The sequence below is a fragment of the Petromyzon marinus genome, chromosome 19 (assembly GCF_048934315.1).
Source record: "Petromyzon marinus isolate PM22_M1 ecotype Great Lakes invasive population chromosome 19, UKy_Petmar_22M1.pri1.0, whole genome shotgun sequence".
Taxonomy (NCBI): Eukaryota; Metazoa; Chordata; class Hyperoartia; order Petromyzontiformes; family Petromyzontidae; genus Petromyzon; species Petromyzon marinus.
In genome coordinates, this window is record NC_133685.1 from 7,061,110 (window position 1) to 7,082,419 (window position 21,310).

At 44.3% G+C, this 21,310-nt stretch overlaps 1 protein-coding gene across 1 annotated transcript in view; it reads left to right on the forward strand.

Annotated features, from left to right (window-relative positions):
• Positions 1-21,310, forward strand: part of LOC116943733 (receptor tyrosine-protein kinase erbB-4-like) — a 131,673-nt gene that overhangs the window by 74,813 nt on the left and 35,550 nt on the right. Inside the window, exons 9-14 of the mRNA XM_076068121.1 lie at positions 457-583; positions 2,503-2,576; positions 3,016-3,106; positions 6,259-6,452; positions 9,226-9,358; positions 14,470-14,560. Of these exons, the coding sequence (XP_075924236.1) occupies positions 457-583; positions 2,503-2,576; positions 3,016-3,106; positions 6,259-6,452; positions 9,226-9,358; positions 14,470-14,560 (710 nt within the window). The remainder of the gene's footprint in view (positions 1-456; positions 584-2,502; positions 2,577-3,015; positions 3,107-6,258; positions 6,453-9,225; positions 9,359-14,469; positions 14,561-21,310) is intronic.

Below are 21,310 nucleotides of genomic sequence, written 5' to 3' on the forward strand. Positions count from 1 at the left end.
TGACATGAAGACCATTTTTCTTCGAGCATGAACTGCTTTATACTGTAAAAATTAACTTTTAAGTTCTTTATTTGCTACACTGAGTGGCATTCACGATGTATGTGAACGTCTGTGATATATCATAACATAAAGTATCAAAATATTTATTTTAATACTTCTGCATTACAATGCCCCTTTCTACTTTATTGAACATGAAGCGAATTATCCAAACTAGGCATATTCAGGCAATATTTTATTATATATTATACGCATTTTTATTAAAAAAAAAATTAAGGCTGGTCAAGAAAGAAGGGGTCATATTTTAAATGGTCAGTTACACAAATACATATTTTTTTTCATAATTTCTAACCATAGATTTCCTTGTAACTTCCGAATATTTCTGCGTGGAGTTCTGTTGAAAGTCAAGCTTGTCGCGTGTTGATTCCACCCGTGCATTGCACCTGTGTCTCTCTACAGTTTGCGATGGCATTGGATCCGGAAAACTGAAAGAGGCACAAACGGTCGACGCTAAAAACATCCATTTCTTCTCGAACTGCACGACCATCAGTGGGAACCTGATCTTCCTGCGAAATGGATTCGATGGGTAATGGGCACCTCCAAAACGACGTCACGTGTTTGTATGCTCACATCGAAGCAGTCCCACGGTGCATTGCGTATTCTGAACTCGTACGATTTCTAAGGGGCTCTAACTGAACTGAGGCGCACAGGCCGGGAGCGAGTCACAGCATTGTCATCTGGCTGGGCTGTGGAGATCTCCCCTTGGTGCAGGTCGCAGCGTATCTCTGCTCAAATATGCGTGGGGTGGTGTGCTCGTCGCTGTTGGCTAGCCCTGAGCTAGCCAGTGGTGTAATTCCACATTCTAAGGGCCAAGTGCAGTCCCTCCATTCGGCAGTTTGTGTTGGCCTCCGAAATTACGGTACTCGAGAGAGGATAATGAAGTGTGTTGACCCCCCCCCCCCCGTCTGGGAGTTGAACTTGCTGCTCTATAGCTGAGTTGACCACTCCACAACTGCTACCTTGCCAGGTTTGCTCTGCCAGTGTGAGAGTCAGATTGCTCGCAGCTCTAAAGTCACCGGATGGCCCGACATACACAACCCTGTTACTTCCCAACAAAATATTGGGAGCGAATTTATAAAAAAAATTAAACTAACTCACCATCTTCATTAGTAACAGTCTTATAATATAAGTATATGAATATATATGGTAGGCTAACTTTGTAGGCAGTGGTCTAAATTGTGCAATTATGTTTTCAGTAATTGCCGCTTTCAAAATGGTATTCACGTCAAGCCACGATGTTGCCAAAGCCTACAGCAGTTGACCGTGATATCTCTTTAATAAATGTGATATCTCTTTAATACATGTGATATCTCTTTATTAAATGTGACCTCTCTTTTATGAATGTGATATATCTGTAATAAATGTGATCTCTCTGTAATAAATGTGATCTCTCTGTAATGAATGTGATCTCTCTGTAATAAATGTGACCTCTGTAATAAATGTGATATCTCTTTAATAAATGTGATCTCTCTGTAATAAATGTGATATCTCTTTAATAAATGTGATATCTCTGTAGTAAATGTGATATCTCTTTAATAAATGTGATATCTCTTTAATAAATGTGATATCTCTTTAATAAATGTGATATATCTTTAATAAATGTGATCTCTCTGTAGTAAATGTGACCTCTCTGTAATGAATGTGATCTCTCTGTAATAAATGTGACCTCTGTAATAAATGTGATATATCTTTAATAAATGTGATCTCTCTTTAATAAATGTGATCTCTCTGTAATAAATGTGATCTCTCTTTAATAAATGTGATCTCTCTTTAATAAATGTGACCTCTCTGTAATAAATGTGATCTCTCTTTAATAAATGTGATATCTCTTTAATAAATGTGATCTCTCTGTAATAAATGTGACCTCTGTAATAAATGTGATCTCTCTGTAATAAATCTGATATCTCTTTAATCATGTGATATCTCTTTAATAAATGTGACCTCTGTAATAAATGTGATCTCTCTGTAATAAATGTGATATATCTTTAATAAATGTGATCTCTCTGTAGTAAATGTGACCTCTCTGTAATAAAAGTGATCTCTCTGTAATAAATCTGACCTCTCTGTAATAAATGTTTTTTTTGGGTTAGATTTCATTAATACAAATGCGTCGTTAAACCAAAAACGTTTACAATTCGAGTACGACATTACGCTGGTGGCTGCAACCAGCTTCATGAGGCTATTAGCCAGAATTGTGAATAAAGTCTTCCTGCCTCGGTCTTAAATAGAGGGGTAAAGGTGATGTCATCACTGTGGACCTATCTACCTAGAGCTTGCATAGAATCGCAAGGACCCCATGCTCTGGGAGGAGCCACACTGGGGTTCAAGTTGTGCTCTAGCCGATCGCTGCTGAAGTCGCAAGGGCATTCAAGCTCATCCGTCGTACGATGGTGCAATAGTTCACATGATAACCTGGAGTGAACGGGGATATGTCCTGTGTTTCAGCGACCGCTATTACAACATTCCTCCTCTGGACCCGGACACCCTCGATATATTCCACAATGTGCAAGAGGTCACAGGTATGCCCGCTTCTCATTGTGGCATTATCTTAGTCTTGTCGGATTTTGGCAATGACAGACGATGCTTCGACAGTGGTTAAATGTTTGCCCTGATGTACTCCTGTACACAAGTACTATATATAGACAGCACACTGGATATCATTACTTCCTTGACAATGTGAATAATGTTAGGGGTATAATGCCTGGCATTGCATTAAATAGCATGTCTTGATGAAGTAAAAAAAAACGTTTTCATACGGTGTTAAACTTAACTTTTGTCGGAATAAAATGTGGTATTCATTATAATGAGTGTGGTATATTCACTGTAAAGAAATTTGTCTATCTTGGGCTCAACGGTAATCAAGTGAGTTCATGTAAGAGTTGTCCAGCATGCGACCATCACTGATGAAATGAACGCGAACTCATTGTTGTCTCGTGATCTCACTCGTCGGCTTTGAAGGTTACCTCAACATTGAAGCTTGGCCAGAAAACAGGACAGACCTGAGCGTTTTGGAGAATCTGAGGACGGTGAGAGGCAGGGACACCAGACGGTGAGACTGCTGGCCCACGTCAGAAGAACTTTAAGCCACGTGTGGCCATTCACTGGACTGGCCGTTTCATCTCAGTCATGCTGTATTCAACCACCACACTGCAGCTTGCTCACACACTCACCTGATCGTACACACCCTCACCACACTGCAGGTCATGACAACACGCCCACTCACTTAAGCGATCACTCACACACTCACAAGATCATGCACTCACTAACGCATCTACTCACCTACTCACTCACATCCAAAGATAAAGACAAAGATTCCCCCGTATAGCCTTAATAGACTGTTGCGGCGAGTACTGTTAGCGAGCACCTATGAAGGCCTGAACGGTGCGCATCGGGGTAGGTGGCCAGCACCACGCCCAACATCCTTTGTCTCCCCAGTGGCAATGTTTACACACCACACCAGGTACTCATTTGAGGCTGAGTCGACCCAGGGGAGGCCCAGGACCGGTTGAGATATTTGCCACCGAATATCTGAACCATTATCCCGTACGTTGGCAGGTGTTGCCTTTTTTATTACAAGGAGTCCTCTACTTATGAATATTTGACTTATGAACTTTCAGAGATACGAACAAACCTATGGTCCAGTTGCCTGATTGGACTGAGAGTCGTAAGTCCAACCGCCGCGCAATAGACGGTGGTGGTTGTTTGGTGTCATTGCCCAGCATTTCTGCCTGGGCCGCCGTCATTGTCTGTTGTTGCGTTGTCGTTGCGCGGTTCACTCCGACGTTCTCTGCTCTTTTCACGAACATTATTAACCCCCATCATATCTCAGAAGCGTAAGAGTGGTGAAAGTGTGGAAGGTGGCAGTAAGAAGAACCAGAGGCATCTACATCTACATGAGATTATACATTTTTTTAAAGCCATTCCCACGTGTTTAGTGTACACGCCGTACGACACGTTTGGAATCGACGGGAGTAAAGTTGGACTTACGAACAAATCCACTTACGAACAGACCTGGAACCTAACTCGTTCGTAAGTAGAAGAGTCCCTGTATTTATATCGACTTAGTACTCTAATTCCAAACACCGCGGGCTTGGTCTTCATCTCTATCCACAGTTTGCTAGCTACCCACGCTGCGTTTTACCATCTCACACCATGTTCCCCAATTTGCACGCCCGGATTAAGTTTTGGAGACAGGTGAACTTCCCATGATTTTGCGATGGAATTGAACTGTTGACCTGTGGACCGCAAGTCCAGCGTGTTAACCTTTGCACCACTGGGCTACATCTGGACTTAAGTAAACCATCTAGGAAACAATTCTGGCGTTTACATGTATTGCTGGTCCATAAGTCACTCTTGTTCATGCAAGGTCATGCTTGCAAATGAGAATAATCCATGTCTCTTGACTTCTCGTCTGGTCTAACAGTATACACTTGAAGAATGCTCGGGATTTCGGGGAAGGGTAAGGCTAGGGTTTGGTATAGAGCAACATTGTACTTGAGTATGTGACGTTATTATTATTTCGGCATACTCAGGAAAAAGGAGGATACGTTGGATGAGTCACGTGTATGTGTGTGCGGGATGGAGGACAGGAGGACACTGAGACAGGCACTGCAGTGGGATCCAAAAGCCAAAGAGGAACATTCAGATAGCGGCGGTGAGAGGCCTGCCTTTGACTCTGCCACAGCTGCGAGGTCGAGCAAAAGGGAAGGAAGCGTCGCCGGGGAGGGAGTGGTCGCATCAAAGGATTCACCTTGACCCCAGTACCCGCGGTCAATACTTCCCCACACTTCGCATTCACGCTCCATTGGGACGGGCTTCATCGTTGACAAAAGCGGACACGATGCACTTTGGTCAAGGACATTGCACGAGGGTGAACGGCGCTCGGTTTCCCTCGGAGGAATGTGTCGCTGCGACTCACCTGTCATCGCCACCATTCTCATCGGCGGTGTCTGGTCGTTATGCGTTACTGCACGTATGTGAAGAGCTTCCAGGTAACTGCTACAGTGCATCCAATTTTTTGTTTTGTTTCAACATTATTTGGGTCCAGTTTATATTCGACGAGTTAATATTTGGTAATTGTGTCACTTGTGTTAGGATTATTAATGTAATGATTATTTAATCGTAATGGATTTCAAAATATATGTCCACATTTATATCGGTATTTCATTGATTATTTCCTGGTAATGGCCCTTTGATGTCTACTTACTGGACTTGTACTGTAGGATAAGTATGTACGTTGAACTTCTTTCGCACCACCATACGTAGCCAACCGTGCTAATCGGAGGTGCAGGCGATAAGATCACACGGTTATTGGCGAGCATGAGGGAGGGTTACAAAGGAGCGGACGGGCTGGGCATTGATTCTTAAGAGCTTTCTTGAGGGCATTTAGGCACCACCCCCCCCCCCCCCAGTTTTCTCCCCCCCCTCCCCTCCCTGTTTTTCCCTTCTCCTACAGGAGAGCTTATGAAGACGCCAGGGGGTTGTCGAGTTTATCGAAACAGTTGAGACATCGCGGTTGTAGACAGGCTTCCACTGCAATGTAATCCGTACTGTGTTTGTTCTTGTGTCGAACCCTGTTCATATCCTCTGCGTTGTCTACCTGATGTCGTTTTGTCAATAAAATACTTTTGGAGAAAAAAAAAGAGCGAAAGGAGCCATTCAGCTCCGTGCGGCTGCCTAAGTTGTGAGCAGCGGATCAACTCTAGAATCTCATTCTCATCGAGGTGCCCCTCGAAGCATCCCAGTGAATCTGCTACCACACCAATTAGTTGTGTTTATTTATTTCAAAACGACACTTCTGTTATTTCTCCTACTTATACCTCTTGATATTTATTTAAATTCCCGTACAGGATGCGTGTTTTCGAGGTGGCTTGCACTCGAATTAAATAAATGTGTATCGCTCATCAATCGGTGGTTGCTGTGAACAAGTCGTATGTTTGTTGAGCTTCTCTCTTACCACCGTACGTAGCCAACCATGCTATTCGGAGGTGCGAGTTGTTGAAGATTTGTTTTTCAAGGGTAATTAAAAAAAATGTTACGTGAGTTCATGATGTAAAAATATCTATTGCCAACGTGTGTCGTGTACCCTCCCCCATGCCAACGTGTACGGCACACATTGGCATTTCACTGGCACGATTTGACCCGGAAAACTATTATTTAACGCAACTGTATTTTATATTTTCGTTTTTTTTTTTCCCCCAGCGGCTATTCCTTCCTGGTGTCCAACCTGCCGCACATAAAATCGCTGAGCTTCCAGTCTCTGGAGGAGATCAGCGAGGGCGGCATTTTCATTCGACGGAACAGGAACCTCTGCTTCCACAACACGGTCAACTGGACCCGCCTGCTGAGGTCAAGTCGCCCGCACCTGCTCTACGACCCGCCCAAAGACAACTGCAGTGAGTGCAGCCCCTGCAGCCGGAGGGTCACGGGGTCACAGTGGCCAGAGGCGGATCTAGAAACTTCCCAAGGAAGGGGGAAGGGGCAGTCCCAACACTTTCTCATTGGGCTCTACAATAATAATAATACAAAGCATTCCATTCCACATCATTAGACCTCCTTTGCCAGTACCAAAATATAATAATAGGGTTTTTCTCTTTTCTGGCAACAAAACTGAAACCTTTTACAAGGAATCATGTGTGCATTAACCACAATAGTTGTGGTCAAAATGCAAACAAAAAACACACTAATATATGCATTTCCTTGAAATTGAATGGTCCACACCAGAGACGGCTTTCTTTTGAGCCTCGTTTCATCCCATTCCTATTCTTATATTTTGGAACTGGCAAAGGAGGTCCCATGATGTAGCATTCCATTGATTTCCTGTGGTGAATATTATTAAAATACCAACGTTTGGGGTCTCAAGGCAGGGGGCTTTTTCCCCCATGCCCCCCCCCACTCCACCCTTTGGATCCACCACTGACCATGGTCAAGGCTGTTGATGCAATCACATCTCGCCATTGTTTCCTTCTGTCAAAACCCATACATCCTCGGGACCGGTTTTGACATTTTAAGTCGCATCAGCAGAGTCTCATGAGCTTATAATCTGCATTTTTTGGCAATCTGGCGGTTTGTGTACAATGTGATGACCTGTTTTTTTCGGCCGCCTTCAGAGTTCTATTTGAAAAGCAACAGCAAAGCTGATAAAAGGTGCCGTTCACCGATTGGTTATTTTCCTTCACGCATGCCGTGGTCTGCAGCGACCTCACCGAGTTATTGATTAAGCACCGCTCGCTTAGGGCGTTTTACCGCATTGGACCATCTCCGTGAATTCCTCTCGTGCACCCGTAGTCGCACTGAATGTCTGGCCAATAATGCCGCGAGGGAATGGGGAGCCTATAAACGTTCGAGGCAGAGTTGTAAACACGCTGGTTTCAGTGTTTTTTTTTCCGTAGTTGAAGCACAATACAGGAGTGTGTATGTAGTGAATGGTATATTACAAATTACACATTTAAGGATGGCCGTGGCAATGGCAGTGAATAACTACGGGATGTTAGCGATGCCTTGCTAGATGAGTCGTGGTCAAATTGCATATTTTTGTATTTATTTTATTTTATCCAGAAAAGCTTAATTGCATCTCAAGACTCCTTGCAAAGGGATGTTTGGCATATTCCATTTTTATTGGAATCAGAATATGTATTCATACTGGAGGAATCCGATGAGCTATAAGCTCTTGCAAGAATAGGGGTTTTTCCCCTTTTTTTTCTGGCAACAAAACTGAAACCTTTTACAAGGATTCATGTCTGCATTAACCACAATACCTGCAGTCAAAATGCAAACAAAAAACATACTATGATAATATATGCATTGTCCTTGAAACTGATTGGTCCACACCAAGGGACAGCTTTGGAGCCTAGTCTCGAAGTATTAGACCAGAGAACGCCGAAAGCAATGTACACTTAGTTCGCCCAACCTCGCAGACGTCGTGAAATGAGAGGATTCTAGGTGAGAGGGGTTTTAACTGCTCGTGAAAACGCCAAAAGGCTATTGGCGTCATCTTGTCGAGCACCAATTGGGTCGAGGCTCAAAAGAAAGCCGTCCCTTGGTGTGGACCAATCAGTTTCAAGGACAATGCATATATTATCATAGTATGTATTTTTGTTTGCATTTTGACTGCAGGTATTGTGGTTAATGCAGACATTAATCATTGTAAAAAGGTTTCAGTTTTGTTGCCAGAAAAAAGGGGGGAAAAAACCCTATTATTATATTTTGGTACTGGCAAAGAAGGTCTAATGATCTATAAGCTCTTGTTCACAGATGTCCAGTATGGGCGGGTAAGAACGCTACAGCAACACACGGTACCAAAACACGACTGTAGAGTGACAGCCAAAGTGACATCTTTGGAGGAGAATAAGACCAACCGTCGAGATGGAGCAGGGTGACATCAGTCAGCGTGTAGGATCGAGATGGGTCGGTTGCACCATTAGTGGCAGGAAGGAGTATTGATAGTGCACATGGCAATGGGTAGACGTGGGTAGAATAGTTCACGACGATGCTCAGGGAAGTGTAATGTTGAGTACATTGCGTGAATCAGAGGCTTGAGCTACGGACGAATTCCTTGGTTGATCGCCTGGACACGCCGTTCAAACGAGATGTTTCATCTCGAGGGATTTTTGGGGGTTTTCGTTGAAATATTTTATTTAATGAAACACAAAGTGGAGAGAGCCAATTGGTGTGCATTGTTGTCTAATTGCGATGGTTAATCATTCACATGACAGCAGTGAACGAGAAACCGGCGTCGTTTTACAATTTCTGTCTTATTATTATTATTATTATCCATAATAGAGGTTTTTGTTCTTGGGTTCGATCACGTGAATATAAATGTGTCATTAAACCCGTCACCACCCGACACAGCCAATTCGTAAGGCTTGTCACGTAAATGAAATGTGTCAGTTAGTTACTAGTACTGCACACCGGTTGTGTGTTGGAGAGTAAACCCACAACATTTACAATTCGAGTACCGTGACGTTTCGCTGGTAATTACAACGACCATCATCAGGCGATAGCCAGAATTGTGGAGAATTCCTCCTGTTTTGGCCTTACAAATGACACAATGATTATTATGCGATCTAACCCCCCACAAAAACGAAACCTCTATTATGGATAAACCATTCTTGTTGTTATTTTGTACAAAGAGCAACGGACGCCACTGCTGTGCGTGTGACCGGCCAGGCAAAGAGGGCTACGTCTGCGACGCCCTGTGCTCGGCAGAGGGCTGCTGGGGCCCCGGGCCCATGCAGTGCCTCAGCTGCAAGTTCCACAAGCGTGGGAAGACGTGCGTGGAGTCCTGCAGCGTGCTTGACGGGTACGGTCGCGGCTCCACCGCAGGGGAAGCCCCTTCCCCGCGAGGGGAGACTGGCCGGGTGGCTCAGCGGTGCGAGCGAGGGGCCTCGCGGTCGCAAGGCTGCGAGTTCAAGTCCCAGGTTGGCGGGTTGACTCGGCCCATCAACCCTCCAGCGATGATGAAAACGAGTGCCCTCTTTGTGGGCATGTCTATAAACTAAACTACGGTCTGTTCTCCTAGAACGCGGTACCGTATTTGCCTTCCTGAAGAACACCACATTATGGAAAAATTGCGTTATAATAAATCATATAAAATATGTGAAATGCGTACGCAGGCTGAACAAAGACTGAGGCACGTGGGTAGCATATAAAAGCATCCAGCAGCATCCCGTCTTGTGTGATGCTATGCCGAGGCAGCCGTACGACCGCTTATTGCTACTGGCACGATGCAGTTATCTTCACTCAATCACATTCGTTGCATTATATCCAATTCGTAATATGAAAACACGAGTTATAGGAGAACACTGTATAAACTAAACTATTTTTTTATTTTACCAGGAAAGGCCCACTGAGTTATGTGGCTCCTTTATAGAAGCGAACTAGGCACAAATGATAGCTCAACAAAGTGGCTCATCACGTGGAAATGTATAGCAGCCGAATACCATACACGCACGTTGATTCCACCACCTCCTGTCAATGACAGTTGCCCTTTGGATGGAGTCGCCACCACCTTAGGGATGTGATATTTGCACCACTGGCTCAAGGCTGCGAACAGGGGGATAAGCACTGAATCGGTCTATGAGAGCCACCAACCCTTGCCTGTAGAGCGTTGGATACGTGTCTGTGCTCAACAACGATTCCTCATATTCTTAGCTCTTTCGGTAAAGTCACGTTGAAGGGAAACAATAAAATAATAATTATATATATAAAACAAAAAAAATTCTCACGACGTTTCGACCATAACACAAACGGTCGTCATCAGGTGTGTCGACCGTTTGTGTTATGGTCGAAACGTCGTGAGAATTTTTATTGTTTTATATATATTTTATTGTTTCCCTTCAACGTGACTTTACCGAAAGAGCTAAGAATATGAATTACTGCAGTCACGAAAGCTTTAAATCAAAATTTAACGATTCCTCAATTTGGCATCATATGTATTCAATTTATCAGTACCCAACTAAGCCTTGATGAATACAAAATCAAGGATCCATAACAAAGGTGTTTTTGGGTTAGATCGCATAAATATATAAATGTGTCGTTAAAATCCGCCACCACCCGACACAGCCAACTAGTAAGGGTTGTCACGTAAACAGAATGCGGCCAATTCGTCACTAGTACAGCACACCGGTGTGTTGGAGAGCCAAGCCACAACATTTACTAACTGAGTACGACGTTTCGCCAGTAATTACAACTAACTTCATCAGGCGACAGCCAGATTTGTGGAGAAGTCTTACTGTTTCGTTCCTTATTTAGAGGCGTAGATGTGTTGACCACCCTTCTGCGCTCTTGATTCCATCTATCACTCGGCCTTAAGATTTGCATTGAACTGCCCATATAGGACTCACCACTGTGATCTCTACATTGGGTCAAACTTAACATCTCTTAATGTTCGACGGCTTGTACACCAGATCTTATTTATTCACGATGTACTTACAAAAAAATCCGCAGACTACCTGCTGGATCTCCTCTCTGTTTCAAAGAACAAATTTGACCTCAGGTCTTCGCTCATCTACCAGCTTCACATTCCCTATTGCCTAACAAAAACCGGAGGAAGGGCCTTTGCTATTGATGCCCCCAGGGTCTGGAATGTTATTGCCAATAAACTGCAACTTGAATCACTACCTATGAGATCTTCACTAAAAACTGCTCTAGAGGAGTTGTACACCCCTAGCTGCCACTGCTATTCAGTGGCCTAAAATAAAATAAAATGTTTCGCTCCGGATGACCGCTGCAAAGTATTATCTGTATTTTGATTTAGTGTGCTGATCTTAAAGGTGCATTGAAAAATGTGATACTCCGACTGATGCTCCTGTTGTTTGTGGAGTGACTCATGCAGCCAGCTATGGCTCTAGGGTTTGGTGTTACATGTTATTGATGTAGTTTATTGTTAAAAATTCGGTCACAGTTCCAATGATCACTGTTACATTGCATTTATGGCTTTATTTTGGTGATTTCTAAAAGTTGTTTGGTTTGGCCATGTTTTTGTTTATTGTAGTACGGAGTTAGACTGATGGCCTTAATCTAAGTTTTCTTGTTGTTGTTGTTTGACTTGCATCCCACTGGGATTTTTGCACACAGCGTTGGTCTGCGGTGCTATTTCATGAATATTTTGATGTTATTTCCTGGATTTTCTTTTAGCACAGTCACATAGTAACTTTAAGATGTTTTCTTGTTCATGTTTTTGTTTTCTTGTTTGTTGCGGTTGCACCCGATTCAAGAGCCGAATGGCTCACAGGGCTATACCAAATAAATTAAACTATGAAACTATGAAACTCTTGCACAATGATGGGAGGGGGGCGGGATTACTGAGGCAACGTACATTATGCATGTGCATTATGCGAGCCCTTTGAACTTGTCCTTCCTGTCTATTGTGTTTATTAAAATAGCCCTACCAACGGCAATCCTTATTGAAGTACGCTGCCCTTTGTAGGCATGCATTTAAATAATGTATTATTTGATGATTCGCTTCCACGTAACACTAAGACGGTAGCTATCCGAATGGTTAAAGTTATTTTGATTTCTTTCAATTTCGATTGATTCTCTAATTAGCCTTGGCCAGTCGTAGCTAGTTTTGCACAAAACTTCAACATTATCAAAATCAATTGAGTGTCTTTGTTGGCACGGGTGTTCTGCTACTGCTGACAGTTGCATTTGGGAGAATTTAATATTTATCTGATGTTCTTTTAGTCTCGTGCTGATCATTCGTCCTGTTTGCCCAACATAACATTTACAGTGAGGGAAAAAAGTATTTGATCCCCTGCTGATTTTGTACGTTTGCTCACTGACAAATAAATTATCAGTCTATAATTTTAATGGTAGGTTTATTTGAACAGTGAGAGACAGAATAACAACAACAAAATCCAGAAAAACGCATGTCAAAAATGTTATAAATTGATTTGCATTTTAATGAGGGAAATAGGTATTTGACCCCCTCTCAATCAGAAAGATTTCTGGCTCCCAGGTGTCTTTTATACAGGTAACGAGCTGAGATTAGGAGCACACTCTTAAAGGGAGTGCTCCTAATCTCAGCTTGTTACCTGTATAAAAGACACCTGTCCACAGAAGCAATCAATCAATCAGATTCCAAACTCTCCACCATGGCCAAGACCAAAGAGCTCTCCAAGGATGTCAGGGACAAGATTGTAGACCTACACAAGGCTGGAATGGGCTACAAGACCATTGCCAAGCAGCTTGGTGAGAAGGTGACAACAGTTGGTGCGATTAATCGCAAATGGAAGAAACACAAAAGAACTGTCAATCTCCCTCGGCCTGGGGCTCCATGCAAGATCTCACCTCGTGGAGTTGCAATGATCATGAGAACGGTGGGGAATCAGCCCAGAACTACACGGGAGGATCTTGTCAATGATCTCAAGGCAGCTGGGACCATAGTCACCAAGAAAACAATTGGTAACACACTACGCCGTGAAGGACTGAAATCCTGCAGCACCCGCAAGGTCCCCTTGCTCAAGAAAGCACATATAAATGCCCGTCTGAGGTTTGCCAATGAACATCTGAATGATTCAGAGGACAACTGGGTGAATGTGTTGTGGTCAGATGAGACCAAAATGGAGCTCTTTGGCATCAACTCAACTCGCGTGTTTGGAGGAGGAGGAATGCTGCCTATGACCCTAAGAACACCATCCCCACCGTCAAACATGGAGGTGGAAACATTATGCTTTGGGGGTGTTTTTCTGCTAAGGGGACAGGACAACTTCACTGCATCAAAAGGACGATGGACGGGGCCATCTACCGTCAAATCTTGGGTGAGAACCTTCCCTCAGCCAGGGCATTGAAAATGGGTCGTGGATGGGTATTCCAGCATGACAATGACCCAAAACACACGGCCAAGGCAACAAAGGAGTGGCTCAAGAAGAAGCACATTAAGGTCCTGGAGTGGCCTAGCCAGTCTCCAGACCTTAATCCCATTAAGGTCTGGAGGGAGCTGAAGGTTCGAGTTGCCAAACGTCAGCCTCGAAACCTTAATGACTTGGAGAAGATCTGCAAAGAGGAGTGGGAGAAAATCCCTCCTGAGATGTGTGCAAACCTGGTGGCCAACGACAAGAAACGTCTGACCTCTGTGATTGCCAACAAGGGTTTTGCCACCAAGTACTAAGTCATGTTTTGCAGAGGGGTCAAATACTTATTACCCTCATTAAAATGCAAATCAATTTATAACATTTTTGACATACGTTTTTCTGGATTTTTTGTTGTTATTCTGTCTCTCACTGTTCAAATAAACCTACCATTAAAATTATAGACTGATAATTTCTGTCAGTAGGCAAACGTACAAAATCAGCAGGGGATCAAATACTTTTTTTCCCTCACTGTATAAGGAACGAAGTAACCCATAGTAGCAACACAAATATGTAGAAAAATGTAACATTTATATATTGAATAATCTTTACGAAAGTTATCACCTCACGTTACAGAGATGATGCATTAACGCTTTCAAAGTTGGTTGGAAAGCGGTAGAAGATATTAACAACTTCACGCATGAATAGGGAGATCAGTTAGAGATCGATCACAGTAGAACTGTTGTTGTCGTCTGTGAACTTGCACGTGCTTGTGCACATTTGAGCTATATTCTTAGGGTCTTTCGGTAAAGTCACGTTGATAGGTTGAAAAATAATGATAAATAACTACGACGTTTCGATCACAACAAACCGATCGAACAAAGCGATTGCTTTGTTGTGATCGAAACGTCGTAGTTTTTTGTTGTTATTTATTTTTTACCTATCTACGTGACTTTACCGAAAGACCCAAAGAATATGAATTCCTGCAGTCACGAAAGCTTTAAGCCACATTTGAGTTATTGTTCATGGAGCCACGTAGGCCTACTTGGGTGCTATACAGGGGGAGATCTTTGTCATTGCTTTGTCGTTGTGTGCTCGTTTATCCGCCTCTCTGCTGCAGGGACGAGCGCGAGTTTGTGAGTGGCGCTCTGTGCATCGCGTGCCACGCGGAGTGCATGCTCATCAACGGCAGCCTCACCTGCCACGGCCCGGTAACCCGCCACGCACAAAAACCTCTCCTCCTTGCAGGGCCTCTATTTTCACACGGTGCAGGATGGCAGAGTGCTCGGAGGAACTACACATATACGACTCAGTACGGAGAATAAGCAGAAACCTATTTGCTGTACCTCTGACAGGGATATTGAGGCCTCTTCCACAGTTCAGTGTCTCTCACACACACACACGCGCGACTGTGACCCAGGTTACTCTTGCAATTGAGACGATCCTGGTCTCTTGAGTTGTCAACCTGAAACTGAACTACACAATTTCAGTGTGAACCATGATCCTCGCCTACAAGTTACCATCATTATGAGGGGCAGGGCCGGATTGAGGTTCTTGTAAGGCCCTAGGCACTTCTGTTTCGTAGACCTTCAGTGATAACTCTGTACGTTTGCTACCGCTGCCCCATGTTACTACTGCCGCTGTCACTCGCTAAAGCTGATTTTTTTTTAAACTGTCTCCGATCAACCAAAGGATAACAACGCCTTGTTTTCCCTTTCACCACTCTCTATTGAGAATGAGATTGTGCGAAAAACACCATTTGAAGATGTTCTCGGTAATTTTGGAATGAAAACATCTCGACAAGTTAATCTCCGGTGTTAATTTCTCTCACCCTTTTTGAAAGACAAAAAAAAGCCGATTGACGTGGCTCTGCCTCTTTGTATCTACACCGTGGCTGTGTTTGCGATGTAAAATATATTTATTCAAGAAGATGTCTCGGTTACTTTTTTGTTTATCATACGAACAAAGAAAAAAGCATGGCCGTATTTCCTTCATAAGCCCTTTAGTTGTTCTTTGGCCCTAGGCACAGTGCCTACCACACAGTGCCTCCTGTGCCTATTGGGTAATCCGGCCCTGACGAGGGGCCAATGCATTGCGTGATGGGATCATTGTTGACTTTTCATATTTGGAACTCGGTTGTATTGATGCTGGAGGGGAGATGACGAGACCTTCTCATTGTGGGCAGTAAAGCACTCCACCGACGGTGCCACTCAATCTGATTTTAAATAACCAAGGAAAATGTTATTGGAGCGATCGACATTTGCCCTTGAGAGTAGCCCCACTGAGCCCTGCATTATTAGCCCCGAATAGTGGGTTATGCACTCACTACGATTTCCAGTTAATTTATTTCACAGTGAAACATTTACTAAATTAATTATTTTCATACATACGGCGGCGATTATTCTGCATGCCAGTTTGATTTTTATTGTTGAATTTGCCTATTAAGGCCGTTCGCAAAATGACTTGGTACTCTGGGGCTTTTGGCAGGCACGAGTGTTTCGCTGCACGCCGTTTCTGTGGCTGCAGCAGCGAGTGGCCACTGGGCCCATTGAGCGATTATTAAATCAAGAGCAATCAAGTGGATGAAACACATCTGGGGAAGTTGTTTCCTTTAAGGGAGACTGCGACCACAGCCTCTTGCTGCCCTCTTGCTCGGGTATCTCGCGTTCCCTTGCTCTGGAACACGAGATGGGATAGCACGTTGCCTGGTCAAGCATGGGAAAGGTGAAATCCAGCATTCCCGTCACAGGGCCCGGTCTAGGCGTAGTATGTGTAGCATTGTTGACTTGCATAAAATGCTGCTCAGGTTATTGATGTATTCGAGGCCGGGCTCACACCTAGGTTATCAGTTGCGCAACCCAAATTGCTCTTGAAATCGCGCAACTTAATAATTAATCATAATTTCAACTCGTAATGTGCCTGCACAGTGTTTGCTTACTCTGGAAGAGAGAGAAAACAATGATGGGGTGGTGGCACGGGGAACCACAGATGAGCAGGAAGGCAGCCAGGCAGTGAGCCGGTGCCAATTCCCCCCTCCCCCCAAGGTCTGAGGTCCTCTATATATATTTAAATATGTTTATTAGCCAATGAACGAAGGTTTACCTGCGGGAGCAAACCGGAGCACCCAGAGAAAGCTCACACACGCGAGGGGACAAACACCATCCAACACAAGAGGGAACAGGTGGAGCCCACATTTGATGTATTTCTTCTGCTTCCACGGGAACCACGGGAATAGCTGTGCTTGCAGAAGCATCCACGTCAGCGATTCGGTTGCATGCACCCCAATGGCATTCAGTTAAGCCGCTTCGCTGTGGACCCGCCTGTAGGCCGTTTCCCATGTTGTCGTCCAAGACACTGCCCACACCTCGCACTTTGCCGCGGTAAAAGCCCAGGTGTGTCGCAGTATTTTCTGAATCATCGGAAAGGAGAGAGCGTCACTGTTTACAAGCTGGGGCGGACGAACTCCTCCTCCTCCATGACATCCAGTGGCTGATCCAGACCTCACCACCCGCCCTCCCCTCTCAGTTGGTCCCAACGTAGTCCGTCAGTAGACGCCCGTCAGTTCCCAGCCCTATAAATGTCCACGTGACAAGCCACTTCGTTGAGCTATCATTTGTTGCCAGGTCGTTTCTGTAAAATAAGCTAATAGCTCAGTGGGCTTTACCTCGTAAAATAAACATAGCTATGTCGACACATTTTAGTGTTTTGCTTGCCTTTCCTATACTTTACACATTCCTATGATGTTTTAGTATTGTTTGTTGTAACTTTCTGACCCGCCCCGACTGAACATCTGTGAAAAAAAGCTTTATAGCTCATCGGAATCCTCCAGGATAAATCATCTGATTCTGAGTCTGATAAACTCCCTCGGTCGAGCATGCACAGTCGGGCAAACGGCGTGTGCCGTGGAGATCGGGGGAGCCAGAAAGTGACTGCACCGTGGAGTTAACAAAGTTGAGAATCACCGGTCTGGAGAATTAAAGACGTGGCCTCGTGTGTGTAAGAGATCACGCGCTGCCTGTGAGTCGTCTGTGGTGCTAAGAAAAAATGTTTTGCGTAGGGAACAAACTCGTATTTGAATAGGTTAGTCGTAATATTTCACAATTTTCTAGAAAGGTGTTGGATAATAGGTTGCCTCAGGGAAGCAAACTCTCGACCGGTTTCGACAACAAGCTGATGAGACCCAGAATGTAAAAAACTGTTCCAAAAAATTGCGTGCCAGTTTTTTTTTTGGGCTGACGGTTCTCAGGTGAGGCGGCACTTGAGGAGATGGAAAATGAGAGCTGAAACGTTGCTTTAGGATAATCCCACCCTCGCCTTTTTTGACACTCAAAATTGGCAGTCAATCGCGCCAGGTGTGGTACACATGCAATTTTTTAAAATCCAAACCACAGTGCCTTAATACGCATGACGCAGCTGAGGGAGAACCTTTTTCTGGCTTGGTTTATTCAGTATAGGGCAGTGAATTCCATACATTTAAGACGTTGGTTGTGAATCAATTACTGGTTGTGGGTTATTGCGGATAAGAATTATTGAAGTTATTGACATTCGGGTGACACCGTGGTGGTGGTGGTGGTGGTAGTGCGTGTCACTTCCAAGTTGACACTGTGACATCACGAGCAGTTTTCAGGGTCCACCTGGCCGAGCATCGCCACCTTTTCCACCGTAGACCTAACCCGTACATATTTCTCACTCAGCCTATGTCTATCGAAATTGTGCAGTGGACTGTAAAATAAGTTCAACTCATTACCGGTAGCAGATCTCGGTACGAAACAATTCCTGCCGCCCGAACACAGATGGCTAATTCCTGGACTGTCTGGATCAAACCCGGGCAGGTGACAACCCTAGAGCTGGCCTTAAGTGTGTGGATTGGGTTGAGAAGCAGAGCCCTAGGGGCCCAAGAGTCTGAGTTTCACTAGGCCTCATCTGGTTGTCGTGGGGACACGGCTCTAGTAGCTGAAGCGTGGCCAGCACAGAGCCAGCGCAGTTCCCACTGGCTGTGGGAAGTGATTCATGTAGCAGTGGGTATGCAGAGAACTGAAAATGGTGTTTTTTTTATTGCCCACCCCGATTGTGTGTGAATTGTTGTGGGTGGCTTTAAGGGGGATCAGAGTTTGTTGCCTGCTCGTTCCCTGGCCAAGCCCCTTGCAAGCAGTCGCTCGACTTCACTGTCTGTTCCACATGTGCCAGTCAATTGTGCCGGCCGCGGTATTAGGGGATTGAGCCCTTAAATGTGCGAGACTGGTTTTTCTTCATTTAGGTGCAACCCAGCTTATTTTAAAAGCATTTACGTCAGCCACGGCGGTGTAATTTATATAAAAACAAGAAGTTACAGTGCCAGACAGTATCATATTAGAAATATGTATTGCTTTAAAAAAATATTTGACAGGTATTGTGTAAGTCCACGTACCTATGTCTGTTCTTACCACCTTCCAAGAAAACCTGCACTCACTAGCGTGGTTGAATAACGCACACGACCTAAATGGTGTGGGAAGTACCTCATCCATAAGTGGATCGCCTGCTTTGTATTTGGAGTGCATGTCTCTCTCCCCGTGGTCGTGTGGATTTTTATCTAGGCCCTCCGGTTTTTCCCTCCACATTTAGAATCATCACCATGCGTTTCAAGTATTTGGCTGCGATACATTTCCACATAATGATAAACCACTTCATTGAGGAATCATTTGTGATAGCCAGGTCGTTTCTGAAAAAGAGCTATATACGTAGCTCAGTGGGCCTTACCTAGTAACATATTTTTTTTGTCATAGTTTATTGACCTGTATATATTGTTACAGTCAGGTGGTTAAATAGCTTAAATGAGGGTGGGCGACTGCTCATCCATGAGTTTAGTAAAATGGGGACCACTTTGTGGGGGGATGCCATCCGTAGTTGTCCTTTGGATAGGCTAGCCCCCGATATAGGAATGTGGAATTTCTGCCACTTGGCTCAGGCACGTGAAAAGTTGGTGAGCAGCAATGCAAATCTGAGCAGGAAATCACTTCTGGCTTTCATTGGTCATCGCTGTTCGAACGCACAGCCACCTGTGGGCATTCCACATTCCTTCCCCAGGGTGCCTACGGTCGCTCCGATAGATCACAAAATGCACGGGGAGAGAGAACAGAGGTGAAAGTTCAATGGTTATTTATTCATGGTCACTGTAATTACGGCCCGTTCCGATCATAGGAATCCGTGTCCCCCCCCCACCTCCACTCCGTCACGCACCGGGTTCCTGCGTTTTATTTTTGCCGATTTTTTTTTTCACCGTGCTCCATCCCATTTTCATTTCATGAAAAATCTGGAGACTTAAACCACAGCTGTGCTGCAATGGAAATCTTCCCGTCAATCACCCAAATAGTCTTGACTGTTTTGGGGGAATCGGTGGATTCTTTGGTCGTGCTGGATAACGTTATTTGTGGATGAGCTTATGACAAATAGGAGGGATTCTACGATGTATTTCTCTAACAATGCTTCGTCATTCACCCTGTGGGCTACCAACCTTACGTAATGACCCCAAGCATCCATTTGGATCTCTCGCACAGGAGTGCAACCCATCGTGTTACAGACAACAGGCCACAAGATTATGACAAGAGTTATCTCTGAGTCTGACCAGCATGGAAGGATAGACCAAACACCCTCTAGAATGACTCTTCTAGAGCTCTCTTCTATCGGAAACCCTTCTGCCCACAGTGTCTTCAGAAAGAAAATAGCATGGCTGTAACATTGAGTTTTTTTTACATTGTTTACTGGGCGTAAGGGTGGCGTAGTGGTAGCACATGAGCCTCACAGCAGGAAAATTCCCGGGTTCGACTCCCCACTGGTGCCTTTTGTGTGTGGAGTTTGTCCGTTCTACATCATGGGACCTCCTTGTACCTTCTCCTCCTTCTTATGCATGGGTTTCTACAGGGATTTTACGGTTTCATTCCATAGCTAAAATGTACCTGGTACTAACTTGATTTGAAGCGTTTGTGACTGCAGGAATTACTCTTTGGTTCTTTCGGTAGTCACGTAGAAAGAAAACAAATTAAATAATAAAATACGATGTTTCGATTGCAACGCGAGCAGTCGTCATCAGGTATAACTAAATTTGAGAGACAAAACACAGACACGGAGGCACACAGACACACAAGCACGTGTGTCTCCGTGTCTGTGTTTTGTCTCTCTCTCAAATTTAGTTCTACCTGATGACAATTGCTCGCGTTGCAATCGAAACGTCGTACTATATTATTTATTTTCTTTCTACGTGACTTTACCGAAAGAACCAAAGACTACCACCTGGTACTCTAGAAACATTGCAATAGGGATTACACATGGCAGCAACATTGCCGCCCTTCTGCAAAAAATTGGCAGGAACCCTCCTCCCTGAAATAGAACACAGTATTGAGACTGAGTGAGGCTTTTCTGGACAAACAAATGTAGTGGTAATAATAATAATTCTATAGCTGCATTATATTCAGAGACCAGGGTAGCAGAGTGAGACAGGCTGATTTTCACGAGTGCCAAATGCACAGAGTAATTACAAAAACTACGGAATTCGTTTCAAAAGCCGAGGGGAAATATTTACCTATCCCATACAAGCAGCTTTGACCATGGAGAAAGAGAGGCCAAAGCTACATTTTACGGAACGGATTATTTGGTGATGTTGCTGCTGTTGCTTTTCTTGCACGAGCACTATTAACAAAATAAAATATCAGTACGTTCGTCAATGACACTGTGCGGTCTTCAAAGAAAAAAAATCAGGTGACATTTTGGGGCAATGGCCCTTTTTCCCAGCATATAACTTTTGTTATTTTTTTTGTTGTTAAATATTATGGATGTGGTTTTAAAGTGCCCAGGAACACGCTGCAACGACGACCTGTCGCTACGACTGACTGCACGAGCGATCGCCACACGCTACGTATGCCGCATGCGCACGACCTACTTAGTAACTGTGCATGCACGCAGCAATCGTACGGAGGTTCAAATTCACA